The 15,289-nt window shown below is 48.2% G+C and overlaps 1 protein-coding gene across 1 annotated transcript in view; it reads right to left on the minus strand.

The window, feature by feature from the left end:
• Positions 1-15,289, minus strand: part of KIAA1549L (KIAA1549 like) — a 130,229-nt gene that overhangs the window by 75,297 nt on the left and 39,643 nt on the right. The window contains exons 10-11 of the mRNA XM_047774604.1: positions 13,047-13,210; positions 4,898-5,088 (exon numbers count right to left, since the gene is read on the minus strand). Of these exons, the coding sequence (XP_047630560.1) occupies positions 4,898-5,088; positions 13,047-13,210 (355 nt within the window). The remainder of the gene's footprint in view (positions 1-4,897; positions 5,089-13,046; positions 13,211-15,289) is intronic.

Raw genomic sequence — 15,289 nt, forward strand, 5'->3', positions numbered from 1 at the left:
CCTAGTTAGATTCGTTTCTACTGCGCCACGACGGGAACTCTGCCTCTGGATTGTTTTCGGACTCTCACGGTTAAAGGCCCCTACTTGTCCAACTGGCTTCAGTGGGACAAAGAGTCTTTCGCTGAGGTCCAGAAGGAAAGGCAAGGGAAAGGCTCCTTGCAACCTACTTTACATGCACAAAATATTTAATGGTTTGGGAGCATCTGCATCCCTTTCTTCCATTTGATCTTAAAATAATTTTCTGGCTAGTCCTCTCATTCCAAGGAAAGTTATGAAGGAGCACATTTCTGGAGGGACAGAAAGCCCAACTCTGTTTCATTCTTTGCATCAGCTTGTAGACTTGGGTTTACACAGAGCTGTCAACTCAGAACTTCTGGTCAAAAAACAGAGAATGAGGTGTGTGTATGTATGCGTGTCCACTCATGACAGTAATGAAAGTGTTTTTTGAAAGTGTCACCTGAGAGGTTGCAGTGTAAGGCCATTGACCTCTGAGTCCACATTCTGAGGATACAGATATATACAGACTTTGGGAGAACAATTTTGCTAAACAGTCATGAGCAGTGGGCACTGAAGTACCCATCGCAAATGGCTGTCCCTATGAGGTAGATTCTCCATCCTTTTTTTTTCTTTTTTTTCTTCTTTTTAGGGTCATACCTTTAGCATATGAAGTTCCCAGGTTAGGGGTCACATCAGAGCTACAGCTGCTGGCCTATGCTACAATCACAACCAAATCGGAGCCGCATCCTGTGACCTACACCACAGCTCACAGCAACACCAGACCCAAGGAGTGAGACCAGGGCTTGAACCCTTATCCTCATGGATACTAGTTGGGTTTGTGACCCACAGAGCCACAACAGGAATTTCCTAGATTCTCCATCCCTGCCCATTAATCCCAGTTATGGACCAACAAAATAGCATCACCAAGAGCCTACATAAGGAGAAAGACCTGCAACACCTGTTTAGTTGACTACAAGTAGCTGCACCTTCCATTTTCCTTTGGTTTTAAAACAATTTTTTAAAAAACGGAGAGATCAAAATGACCACCAAATCATTGTTTCCCTTATTTTTCACTTGCAAAACTTTTTGGACAATCCCCAGACCCATTCTGAGAGGTCACACAGGGCTAGTCTAGCAAGAATGAGGAAACTGATGCGGCAAGTTGAGGAGGCCAGAACATAGATGTATGATGCGTTTGCTCTTGGATTTGGTCTCTTAAAATCTTTCCAAACGATCAGAGACTCCAGGGGTCACCTGAACATGAACGGGGTTGGGGGGGGGGGTTCTCCCACAGCTCTGGCAATGGATATAGCCAGTCCTTAGTAAACTTGTATGTCTATGGTCCAATCGTGAAGCAAATGGAGAAATCATTCAACAGGGTAGACATTGTTTTCTTTGTTTCATAAGTTAGTATTTCTTTTTCTTTTCTTTTTTTTTTTTGTTTTGCTTTTTGGGGCCACATCCATGGCATATGGAGGGAGGTTCCCAGGCTAGGGGTCAAATAGGAGCTACAGCTGCTGGCCTACGCCACAGCCACAGCAATGCTGGATCTGAGCCATGTCTTTGACCTACACCACAGCTCATGGCAACACCGGATCCTTAACCCACTGAGTGAGGCCAGGGATCAAACCTGCAACCTCATGGTTCCTAGTCGGATTTGTTTCCGATATGCCATAACGGGAACTCTGTAGGTTAATATTTAATAAAAATCTGAGGTTAAGTAATTGACTAGCAAGAGCAGAGTCTTTGCAAATTCAAGAGAAAAAGATTGTTCTAAAACTTTTTTTTTTAAAGAAATCTTCACACAATTTAAACCACTCAATTAGAAGGGGTTGAAAATTTTCTATTCTTCCTGGCAGTACAGTTATGTGAATATCCTAATTTCAGTCATTCTTTTTATTTCTTTTCAGTGTCCTCTAAATAAGTGATAAATAAGTTGTTAATATGCCTTCATTATACTTGGCAAAGATCATAATGGGAATAATTACTATAGATAATACTACTTGCCAGTCAACTCAAATCATCCATTGCTTCTCTGTATTTCAACTCTCCAGGGTGGGGTTAAGGTCTGCTGGAGTTAAGGTCCCTGTGTGTTCATACCTCCTTGTAACCAAGCTTAGAGTAGTCCCTCCCATACTGACTGTGGACTTGACTGTGTGTTTGGCTTTGGCCAACAGGACAGTACCAAACATGATACAAGCAGAGACTTGAGGCTTGTTTGGAGCTTGTTTTCTGGCAGCCCTTGAAACCCTGCAACCGCCTTGTGGGAAAGCTGAGGTCAGCCTGCTGGAGGATTCAGACCACATGTCCAGAAGCCCCAGTTACTTGGTCACCCCAGATGAGGCTCTCATCAACAAGCCAGCCCAGCAGACCTACCACCTGACTACCGATCCATGAGTGAGCCCAAGCTTGGCTCGAACTAGAAGAACACATGAGCTGAGCTCAGTCTGCACTGCTGACCCACCCAAAATCATGAGCTGAAGAAATGGTTGTTGTTTTAAGCTACTGAGCTTTCGAGTGGTTTGTTATGGGCCAACAGATAGCCAACCCACATGCCCTCAACATTCTTCCCTGCACAAGCTGAAATCCAACTCTCTGTTTCTGTGCACCTCTTTCTTAGGGACCAAGAGCTCCTGAAGAAAAGCATGGGGCCTTGCTGCTTGGCTGCAACACAAAAATTGTAAATTTGATAACAAACCATCTTTCCCTTCTCTTGGCTTCTCAGATTCCACGCTTGCTTTGTTCTCCTCGTGCCTTTCTTACTGATGTTTTTCAGAGTCTTTGGCTGATCTGTCTTCATTATCTGGACCTCTACTCATTGCAATGTCCCAGGGTTCAGTTCTTGGAGCTCAACCCACATTCTCCCAGGTGTCCATCTAGTCTCATGGCTTTTTATAAGTGAACACTGACAGCACCTACATTTTTATTTCTACTCTGGACCTCTCCTCTGAACTCCAGATTCATATGGTAACTGAGTTCTCAACATCTCCACTCCCATGTCTTGTGAGCATCTCAAAGTTAACATGCCCACATCCAAACTCTTGACCCAAACTTCTCCTCCAGTCTGTCCCAGCACAATAAATGGCAAATCCATCCCTGTCTATTTCCATACCCTTATAACAACCCATCAGCAAATCCTGTCATCTCGTCCTTCAAAACATCTGCAGAATGCAATCATCTCCCACACCTCCACGCCCCAGACCACACCACCATCTCCCTGGATTCCTTCAATAGCCTGCTTCTACTCTGCTTCTCTCCATCTCTGTTGCCACGCAGCAGCCAGAGTGAGCCTTTAACGCTGTAAGTCACATCCCATCTCTGCTCCTCTCAACACCCTCCAAGGACGCTTGACCTTGATTCACAATAAAATCCCAAGGCCTGACTCTGGTCTATAAAGCCTGACATGATCAGCCTCTGATAACTTCTCTGACTCACCTGTTACCACGTCCTTCCTAATTCACAGCAGCTTCTTTGGCCTTTATTCTTTAAGCAAGAAATTCCCTCCTCTGGGCTTTGCACATATTGTTCCACCTGCTTGGAACAGATAATCTCAAGGCTTAAGCATCATTTCGATCAGGTCTTTCTCAAATGTCACCTGATCAGAGACCTTCCCTGACTTCCGCTAAAACAATCACCCCTCTCCACCTCTCCGTTCCCTTTCGCTGTTCTTCTTCCTACTTCTCACCGCCTAACCTGCTCTATTTCTGTTTCTCTATATGATCATTGTCTATCTCTTCCCACCAAATAAGCACCACGGGAGTAGGAACTCTGTCTTGTTTGCTGCAGTGTCCCTAGTGCCTGGTAAATAGCAAACAAGCACTAAATATCTGTTAGGCAAAGGGAGGGAAGGAGGCAGAGAGAGTGTGGCTTTTCCAACCTCCACTGCAGTCCCAGGGAAGAGAGAAAGAGGTGGGAACAGGAATTCCTGAAGAATTTCAGGGGGCTTACTGTTGCCTAGAGAATAAAGGTCGAACCCCTTAGTCTGACAGTTAAGACCCTCCACGGTCTTAATCTATCTTCTGGTTTCATCCTTCACTACAACCCAAGCACCGTGAACTCTAAACCCCAGGGACACGCCCCATCAAGTGAGCACAGCTGTCCTGTATCTCTCCCAGCTCCTCCAGCCTGGATGCCTTTATCTCTTTCCACCTGCGCACATCCCACTTACGCTTCCAGACTTGAGTGAAACATAACCTGCTCCATGATGCTTTCCCTCATCAAAATTAAATTCTCCCTCCTCTCTTTTCCCCAGCACTTGGTTCAGACTCACTGTGGACACCTGCCCATCAGGCTTGGTATTTCAGTGATTTCTCTCACTCTCCTTTCATCATGAGATGCTTGGGATCAGGAATCAACCAGAAACCTTTTTGTAGTCCGCCCGATACCTGTCAAAGTGCTTTGTTTATAGTAAAAACTCAATAAATGGTTTTTGAGGAGTTTCTGTCGTGGCTCAGTGGTTAGCGAATCCGACTAGGAACCATGAGGTTGCGGGTTCGATCCCTGCCCTTGCTCAGTGGGTTAAGGATCCGGCATTGCCATGAGATGTGGTGTAGGTCACAGACGCGGCTTGGATCCTGTGTTGCTGTGGCTGTGGCTTAGGTCAGCAACTACAGCTCCAATTAGACCCTTAGCCTGGGAACCTCCATATGCCGTGGGAGCGGCCCCAGAAAAACCAAAAAGACAAAGAGAAAAAAAAAAAAACAACCTTACAAAGGGTGGCGCGTGAGAGGCGGGTATAATGATCCTTATCGTCTTAGTCTCCTTTTCAAATATTCAAAACAAGCATGAAGGGGAATTTTTAAAGAGAACAGAGGCATTAACTTGCGGGCTTCAGCTGTTCTCCCCATCAATTATTTCTCCTGCTGACACACAGAGAGGCAGAAGCTGGCCCTGCGCCTACCTCTTTCTGGTTTCGATGGACCTGGCCGTCTTGATGGTGCTTCCATCCGGCGGGGCGTCCCTTTCCTGAGAGGCAGGAGCGTCTCTGACGGGCAGCGGGAGGACCACCGTTTCCTGCGTCACGGGGATGACCTCCTCGTCCGCGCCTTGCTGGCCCAGGTGCTGCTTGGCATAATCAAAGCCTTGCACAGGCTGCGAAGAGGAAACAGATTGGCAGTCATGTGTCTGGCAAAGCGTGACGCTCACGGCGGCTTTAACGGAAGACAGGCAGCAGAGTGCATGTGATGGGGCCACACATCGTTTTCCACCGAACAAGAGCTAACTCAGATCTCCATCACAGTTTCTGTCTCTGCAAAATCAGAATCCGTGTTAATGCCCCCTAGCTACAGAATCTCTATAGGTAAGACTTACTCTGAAAAGTGGAGAGGGTAACAAGATGCAAATACGTGTGTGAGAAAAAATTCTTTCAAGGATGTTAGATGCCCCCCCCCCTTTTTTTGGCCATGCCCACAGCATGTGGAAATTCCTGGGCCAGGGATCGAACCCGCGCCACAGCAGCAACCCAAGCTGCTGCAGTGACACCACCAGGTCCTTACCCTGCTTAGCCACAAGGGAACTCGTTAGACCACCTATTTTAAGTAACCAGATACTGCTACTTAGAAGCTCTAATTGCTACATTCAACAGGTCCTGCACCTTTTCCTACCTAGGAATATTTTATTATCCCTTGGATGCTGTGTAATACCAGGTGTGTGTGACTTTACCAAGTTACCTGAACCCTGAACCTCAATTTGTCTCATCTAAGCAATGAAGACAATCATGTCTGCTTTGCCTCCACCACCCTTGAGGATTAAAGGGGATCACAGATCTGAAAACAGAAGGCAAGAAACGTGCTACCACATGCGAGGCAGTATGATTATTAATAATAAAGTGGAATATAAAGAATCACTCTTTAAGCCAGACCTCTCCTTGAAGCAGGCTGGCTCTCCTATAACTCACTACTGAGAAATTAGCTAGCCTTTTATTGCACAATGTCTGAAATCCCAAGTGAATAGGGCAGCTGTGAGCAAAACCCAACAGACATTTATTAGCGAGGTAATAAAAAACCAAGAAGCATGTTTGAACAATTCCTGTGAGTGTCTCTCTTCTGCTTTACACCCCAAAGCAGCGCCATGCGGATGGGAGGCAAGACAATGGGGATGGTTAAGGGCGGTGGCTCTGGAAACAGATGGCCTGGGTTCAAATCCTGGCTCTGCCACTTTATTAGCTGGGTGAGCTTGGGTAAATTCCTGAAATTCTCTGCACATGTTTTCTCACCTGTAAAATGGAGAGAATGAGAGTGTGAGCAGGATCAAACATGTATGTCTGTGAGAGGGCTATTTACCCTCGAAGGGATGCTGTGTAGACTAGAGAAGTAAATTCAAGTCCAGCATTTAGCCAAGTACCTGGCACATGGTAAGTGCTTAAACAACAGCTAATGTTGCTTGACTTCCTACTAAATCATAGGCCAGGTGACATGGACATCTGTGATCCTCTTCAAGAAAATTGAGGATGAGGCGTTCCTGTCATGGCGCAGTGGAAACAAATCCGACTAGGAACCGTGAGGTTGAGGGTTTGATCCCTGGCCTCACTCAGTGGGTTAAGGATCTGGAGTTGCCCTGAGCTGTGGTGTAGGTTGTAGACGTGGCTCAGATCCTCTGTTGCTGTGGCTCTGGTGTAGGCCGGTGGCTACAGCTCCGATTGGACCCCTGTCGTGAGACATGTTTCTACAGTATTTCCTTAGCCTCTTTGCTAAACTCTATCTTGTCCTGCTTTACTTTACCCTATCTTCCTGCTTGAAAAACAGTCGCAGTGACACTGAATGACTTAAGAACAAAGACCTAAAGGCATAAGTTATTCATAGGGTCAGCTGAATGAGGACTTAATGCGTTGGTCTAGGCACGCCAGACCTGTGCAGATTGGCACGTCCGTTTGCACAGCATGATACATCCTCTTAAGAATAAAAGAGGAGCCCCATAGCCCCAAAGGGTTTATGAGGGGTCGTTAGCTGGATATGCATTAGCAAAGAAGAAAGAACCAAAGTGCAAACCTAGGCATGCCAGGTTGCTGCAGATGTCTGCAGAAGCACAATGGTGATTCTCTAGATGCTATGCATAGATAGCTGACACCTAGCTTCCTCAAACGCTAATGATTGTTAAATGCCTAAAGGTCAGAATAAAAGCTTAATCAGCAACCGGCTATGTGACCTTTAAAATAACTTAAAAAAAACCTATATCCTGCACCTACAACCCCCTTCTCATGTGACATAATCCTAAAAAACACAATAAAAGCAGTGTGGTTTCTTAAGGCGGTGCTCTTGGTCCCTGAGACCTTAAGTCCCCCAGTTCCCATCTTTACTTAAGGTAAATGTCTCTGTGTCTTGTTTTATGTTAACTTTTTCCCTTAAGTTTCACAGCACCCATTCTTCAGCCCCCTAGCTCATCAAACCCCTAGCCTGGGAACTTCCATATGCCACTGCTGCAGCCCTAAAAAGACCAAAAAAAAAAAAAAAGAAAGAAAGAAAGAAAAAAACTTGGGGATGAAGTGCAACTTCTGTTGTTGGGGTTCCATCAGAAGTGGATATGATCAGACGCTCTTGTTTCTACAGCTGACACAGCTAAGAACTCGAGCAGGAAGGCTCCAGCCAGACTGAACAGTCTAGGACTGTGGCCCAACCCACCAAACCGGCTGTCAGAATAGGATGGAGTTTTGCTGCTAAATCCAGCAAAGCTTCCTTGTTTCAAGTTGTCTGCAGTAGGGCCACAGACAGTTCTCTGGGAAACTCACTCTGGGAAAGGTGATCCCCGATCCCTCTTCTCTGAGCCATTCACTCTGACGCCCGTGGTAACCACTGACATTCTAAGCCAAGATCTGGGAATATGTTCCTGAAATAGACGCTGTTAATCCCCCCCCCCCCCCCGCCCCTTGGTGCTCTGTGGAACAGAATGGTGCCTTCAGAGGGCTTGTTGATGTTCCTAGAATACTGACCCACCTGCTTCTCCTACAAACAACTGATCACCAGTAGGATTCAACTGAAATGTTTCTGGAAGCTGACTTTTTCTGTGCAGGTCCACTGCTGTACTGACCCATCCAGTCTTGGTACTTCCATTCTGCTCCTTTCCAGGCCCACCCTTGACAAATCATCTCCCTTAGAACCACATCAGGTCATGTCATTCCCTCATGAAAAAGGCTCCATAGCAGGGAGTTCCCACTGTGGCTCAGTGGGTTAAGAACCTGACTAGTATCCGTGAGGATGCAGGTTTGATCCCTGGCTTCACTCAGTGGGTTAAAGATCCAGAGTTGCCACAAGCTGTGGGGTAGGTCGCAGATGCAGCTTGGATCCAGCCTGGCTGTGGCTGTGGTGTAAGCCGAGGCTGTGGTGTCCTGCAGCTCTGATTGGCTCCCTAGCCCAGGAACTTCCATATGCCGCAGGTGCGGCCCTAAAAAGAAAAAGGTTCCATGACACCCAACACTTTGGAAAGGCATTCAAGGCCCTCACACTCCGGCTGAATCCAGCCATCCATCCAGATGGTCCCTTTGCTGCCCTATGCCCATCCGTCTACTAGCCTATTCAGTGTGGTTCCAACTCTAGTTACTGAGCACTGGCTTGTGCCAGGGATTGTGCTTGGTGCTGGAGACAGAAAGATGAAGAATAACTGGCCCCTGCCCTCAAGGAGCTCACTGTTTCAGCTTTGCTTGATGCTACTGCCACAGTACTGGATAAATAAATAATGTCATTTCCTCCTCACCATAGTTCAAGGAGGTAGGAGGTTTCCAGGCTAGGGGTCCAACTGGAGGTGCAGCCGCTGCCCTACGCCGCAACCACAGCAACGCAGCATCCGAGCCGTGTCTGCAACCTACACCACAGCTCACGGCAACGCCGGATCCTTAACCCACTGAACAAGGCCAGGGATTGAACCCGCAACCTCATGGTTCCTAGTCGGATTCGTTAACCACTGCACCACGATGGGAACTCCTGGTTCCTCTTTTTAAAGATGAAGAAACTGAGGTTTAAAGAGGTTCTGGGTGTTCCTGTTGTGGTGCAGTGGGTTAAGGATCTGGCACGGCAGCAGCTGTGGCATAAGTCAAACCTGGGCTCCGATTCGATCCCTGGCCTGGGAACTTTCATCTGCCACAGGGGCAGCCAAAGAAAAAAAAAAAAAAAAAAAGAAGGTTCAGCCACTTCCCCAGGCTCACACAGCTGGTCTGTGGTGGAGCTGGGATCTGAACCAGTGCTATGTGACCCAGAACCAGAACATCTGACGACTACTTGATGACTCTTGCCGTGACCTCCCCTTTCCTTGTGCAGCCTGCCACTGTGCCTGGCCTGGCTCCTGTTTTGAGACTCCTGGCCTATATGGGAGATCCCGGGGATCTGCATGGGCAGCTAAGGTGACCTAAGAACTGAGTGAGGAGGACAAGCTGGCTCTGGCTTGCCCCATCCTTCCCACTCTCTCTGACTTTGGCCCCTTGCTCTTCACCCTGTGCAGAAGCCACCTGCTGCTCACCTCAGGGGACCGGGTTGATGATGGGTGCACAGACAGACTTCAAGGAATGACAATTTAAAAAGGTGGCCCTTGTTATTTGAGTAATAATAATAATCCCTGCACATGGTCCGTACCTACAGCCTGCAAAATACCGCCACCTCGTTTTGCCTTCACAGCAACCCCATGGGGAAAGCAGGGCACACGGCACAGTCTTCATTTTACAGGTAAGAAAACAAAAGCTCAGAGAGGTTCAGAGACATGGTCAAGATCACACAGCTAAGTGGTGAAAGACTAACAGAATAGGTGTCTTTCACCTTCAACTAGAAAATCACCTGAGATTAACTGATTGCCACACACTAGGGACCGCTAATGCCATGAATACATCATGAAACACTTACAGGTGCCTTAGTGAGTTTTGTAAAATTATTGAATCTAAATAATCGCCAGCAATTTCAAAGGGAGACATGTTACCTGGATCTTTTTAAGAAGAAAGCATGTGTAACAAATAATACAAACCAACAGACATAATTTGTATTCTATACCTGGCACACTCAGCATAATTCACATAACTCAAACCTCCCAAGAACCTGTACAGGGATAGTGTTGTCACCCCCATTTCACAGATGGGAAAACGAAGGCACAAAGAGGTTAAGTATGTGTCATATTGATAGTATATGGGAAAAGGGAAACAGCTGGGCATCTTTAGGGGGTGACTGACTGGTCCCGAGCAGAAAGTCCTGCCAACCAGTACAGGCCCTCAAGGCTCCACTCTGCCTCTGGGCATGGCCTAACAACTTCCTCTTCAGGCTGCCTGTTCCAGGGGCCCGTGTTCTCTTCAGAGGCAAGAAGGGGAAACCTGGAAAAAGGCTGCGAATCCAGTGGTAACGAGTAAGGGAACGTGAAACGAGGAAGAAAGGCAGACGCCTGGCCCTCCTCTTGAGCATCTTCTCAACACTCTACCTGCAGGAGCCCGGCTGACGGCAACGGTAACAGAGCCACACCTGTGGGATCCTGCCTCTGAAGGGTGCGGGGTGCACAGCCTGGCCCTGGTTCCCGGGACGGCCACACTCACCTCGTCTTAGCAAGCTAAGCCTACTAGTGAATCTCAGCAAGGATCCCCAGCCATGTCCTCGGGCACTGCAGCCTGCATCCTTAAAGACGTATCGGGGTCCCTGGAGACTAGGAGACCCTCCTCCTGGCCTCTGGATCGGGGGCGAGAGCTAATGTTTTCCTCCCGCCTCGTCCTTGGCGTTAACTGAATTCTGCTCACACACATGGGATGTGAGAAGCCACGCAGGCGGCTCTCTCCTCGTGCAGACACTGCAGTGTCCCCGGGTTGCAACGGCAGTAGGACTGCAGTAAGCAGGCAGTTCCACTGTGCTCGTGGCTTCTTGTGATAAAAGGCCTGTGAAAATCAGAGTGCGTAGCCCAGCTTCACTGAGGGAGGAACCGCCACCACCACCACACACAAGTGAATTCAATCATCTCATGGAACATAAATTTGCTTGATTTTCAACAGCAGCCGGGAATTTCTTGCAGCACAATGCACCAGGTAGGGACATACAAGGGGCTACGAAAACGCCCACGTACAAACCTGTTCCAGCTACCAAGTCAGAAGATAGGCTGAAATCCTGTGCTGCCTGACACATCTTGGCAAATTAATAAAATTCTGGCTTCATCTATCACACCAAGATGGCGTTTGCAACCTCGGTATGGCATGGTTTGCATTCCCGGACTCAGTTGCAATCAGATTCTGGGAATTACTGTTAGGTTGGGAAAGCTCAGATTGGAAGCAGGCTAAGATGGAAATGAAATACCCCCTCTTGGAACAGTTTCATTTGTCACTGTCGGGGAATTACCAACATCCCACTGCGTCTGGGCAGAGGGTGCCTTTGTGTCAACAGACACAGAACAACATTCTTTGGGGTTGGGCTCTTCACTCACAGGGTGTCTCCTCAAGCTTCTCAACAGGTGAATTGGTTTAATAAACAACAAAATGCCTTTGATTTCTTTTGCTGAAGCGAGGCATGATTACCCAGAAAGAATGAGGCACACGTGACTCGGAGCAAGGACAGTGGCGGTGTCATGCAGTCCAGCGGGTGTGAGATTCCATCCATTGTTTCGCTCTTGCACAGGTAGCCAAAGCTCAGGTGCTCAGGGCTGGAAGAGCATTCTGCCCGCCAAATCTCGGGGTTCAGGAAGGTGTATGATATAGACAGAGCCCAGACTCAGATATGGGCCTGTGCCCCCTCCCCTGCTCTGCTGTGGGACAAGTCCCCAGTTTCTCTTTCCTTCCTGACTACGACCTACTTCAGGGGGCTACTGTGATGAGTAAACGAGGTGATAGACCTAGAGAGCCCAGCACACTGTCAGGCATTATTTAAACACCCTTACTGTATTATGACAGGTTATTGCATCCGCTTCAGGGACCCTCAGGAAGGGAGCTACATGCTGGGAAAATTAGCCTTTGGCATTTCCTAGCCAGGGGCGGATGGTGCAGCCCTTCGAGGCTGTGGAAAGTGGACGGAGGCTCCCGCCGGGCTTCAGTGAAGCCGCTGGTGGAGTCTGACGGCCGCCTGGCCAAGGCTCTGCGGCTTGCCCATCCTGGCAGCCTTTGAAGATCAGCCATGCCGGCCAGCAGAAGAAGGAAAGTTGTAAGGATCTGTTGTGCCCCCAAAGAGCCCTGCGTTGGGAGCCAAGAGACTTGGTTCTACCATCAGTTCTGCTGCTTCCTAACTGTGCCATCACAAGGGAGGCACTTCTCTGTAAAAGGAAGGTGTCAGATCAGACGACCTCTGAGGCCCCTTTCAGGTCTATCTAGCGCCTCGTTTTCTGTGCCTGTTTTCTCATCTGTAAAATAATGCTCTTCCTCAAAGGGCTGCTGTGAAGATTAAGTGAGCTGGTATATGCAAACCACTGAAGCACTTACAGCAAAGAGTGAGCATTAGATGGAGTTCCCATCATGGCTCAGCAGTTAAGGAATCCAACTAGGAACCATGAAGCTGTGGGTTCCATCCCTGGCCTTGCTCAGTGGGTTAAGGATCTGGTGTTGCTATGAGCTGTGGTGTAGGTCACAGATGTGGCTTGGATCCTGCCTTGCTATGGCTCAGCTCCAAATTAGACCTCTAGCCTGGGAACCTCCATACGCCGCGGGAAGTGGCCCTAGAAAAGGCAAAAAGACACCCCCCTCCCAAAAAAAAAAGAGTGAGCATTAGATAAACTTAGCTATCCTGTCCCGATTATGAAAAGAAAGGCTGTACCACAACACAAATATTCTTAACCATAGCGAACCATGCACCTAAAAATGGCTAAGATGGGAGTTCCCGTTGTGGCTCACCAGAGCCCAATCTGACTGGCATCCATGAGGATGTAGGATCTGGTGTTGCTGTGAGCGGTGGTGTAGGTTGCAGACACAGCTCAGATCTGGCGTGGCTTTGGCTCTGGTGTAGGCCAGCGGCTCCAGCTCCGATTCAACCCCTAGCCTGGGCATCTCCATATGCCTCAGGTGCAGCCCCAAAAAGACCAAAAAAAAAAAAAAAAACAAAAAAAAAGTCAAGAGAGGAAAGGCAGGCAGAGCCCCTGCGGGCCAGGCCTCCTGTCCCCTCCTCACGGCTTCCACCACGTACCTTCGCCCTCTGAGGCAGGTTCATCATGGTGTCCGGCTTGAAGTCGTTCTTGTTCTTCCGGCAGAGCACGGCGGTGATGATAATGATGATGACCGTGACCACGGCGATGGGCGCCAGCACCGCGGCGATGATCCACAGGTTGTTGGGTGGGTTCTTAACCACGGCTGCAGGGAAGAGCCAGGGAGAAGCATGTGACGAGGAGGAGGAGCACGGGGAAGGCAAAGGCCACCCTACGCCGAAGAGGAGGACGAGGAAGATGGATTGGTGTCCATGCTCCCCACTGGTGATGTCCACCAGTCAAAAGAGAAGAAATCCGTGGCTCAGCGTGGTGCTGTGGTCCGGAGGCAAAGGCCACTGAGACGACTCTATAAATACCGTAGTGGAGTCACCCTCCGAGTGGGCAGTGAATAAAACATACCTGAATGGATGGATCTGCCCTATTCCCCAGGGGCTGGCTGGGGAGGCTTGGAAATGCCTTGTTCTAATCGAAACGATCAGGCTGTTCTCAGGGCCAGAGGAGAAAGAAGTAACCAAAGCGACTATTGGTAGGAAGAATGTGGTATTAGAACAGTAAGTGCCTCCAGTGGGGGTGGGCTGGAGTTAATTAACTTGCAAAGGGCAATAGGAGATGGTCACGTTCTATATGGTGATGGGGTTGGGGTTACACGGGTATATGCATTTGTCAAAACTCATCACGTGGTAGAGTGAAGAAGTGTGCTCCTTTCACGGCATGTTAATTTTATCGAAAACATCACAAATACTGCACTCTAGGCCATGATGTGCATGCTGAAGTGTTTGGGGTTGACGTCTACGGATGTTGGCAACTTGGAAATACATCAAAAAATATTAATGGATTAATGGATGTTTGGAGAGAGGAGCAGGTAGGTGAAAAGAAAAACAGAGTGAAATGCTTATTGTGGAATTGAGGTGGCAAGAGCCTGGTGGTTATTGCATGGTTCTTTCAACTTTTTGGTAAGTGAGCTAGGAAAATGTTAGAAAAAGAGAAAGCCTTCAATATGAGATGAAGGAGTCCTCCCCAGCCCCCATGATGCTCGGTGGGGAAGCCTTGCAAATACTTCAATCCAATCAAAAGAACTGGAGGAAAGAAAACAGTAACCCAAACAACTGGAGTCTGCAGAAAATCCAGAAAAAAAGAAAACCAAGGACTCATCCCTGCCAGGGGAGGTGCCGTGACTGGCAGACATCTGCCCAGACAGAGGGTCTGTCTGGTAGGCAAGGTGGCTGTGGCTGGCTGTTTGAGCTTAGTGATACTGTCTGTCAATACCACCCAAGCTCTCTCTTCTCCCACTCCCTAGATGATCTCATAGCCTCATGGTTTTAAATACCATCTGTGCTGCTGATGCTCATTTATGTATCTCCAACCAGGATCACTACCCTGAACTTCGGATTCCTATATCCAACTGCCCACTCAAAACTCCAGTTGGATACTTGCGAGATATCTAAAACTTAATATACCCAGAACCCAACTCTCAGTCTCCCCCACAAAACCTGTTCTAGTGATATTCTCCACGCCAGTAAATGACAACTCCTTCCCTCCAGTTGCTTAGGTCAGAAACACGGCCATCAATGTTGACCCTTCTTGTTTACTCTCACCCAGCATCCTATTCATCCACAAACCCTGTCATCTCCATCTTCAAATTACATCATGTCTCTCTATCGCCGTGGTCCAAGCTGCCAACATCTCTCACCTGAATTACTGCCACGGTCTCCTCTCTTGTCTCTTATAGTCTATTTGCAACACAGCAGCTGGAGTGATTCTTTAAAAATTTAGATCCCAGCATTCCTCTGCTCAAACCCTCCACAGGCTCACATTCCATCCAGAGTAAAAGCCAGGGTCCGTATAATTTCTCTAAGACCTTAAGTGATCTGTCCCTTCAGCCACCCTGTACCTCTTCTCTTAAGTCTGCTCCAGCCCACCTCCCTCCTACTGTTCCTCAAATATGCTGGATATATTCCTGCCTCAGGGCCTTTGCACAAGTTTATTCCTCCACCTAGAACGCTCTGCACTTAGATATCCACGTGGCTCCCTCCCTTGCTCCTTCAGGGCTCTGATCAATTGTCACCACGTTGATGAAGCCTCCCCTGTACTCTATAAAAATAACACCCAGGGAGTTCCCTTTGTGGCTCAGTGGTTAACGAATCCGACTAGGAAGCATGAAGTGGCGGGTTCGATCCCTGGCCTTGCTCAGTGGGTTAAGGATCTGGCGTTGCCGTGAGCTGTG

The sequence above is a fragment of the Phacochoerus africanus genome, chromosome 4, assembly GCF_016906955.1.
Source record: "Phacochoerus africanus isolate WHEZ1 chromosome 4, ROS_Pafr_v1, whole genome shotgun sequence".
In the NCBI taxonomy this organism is placed as follows: Eukaryota; Metazoa; Chordata; class Mammalia; order Artiodactyla; family Suidae; genus Phacochoerus; species Phacochoerus africanus.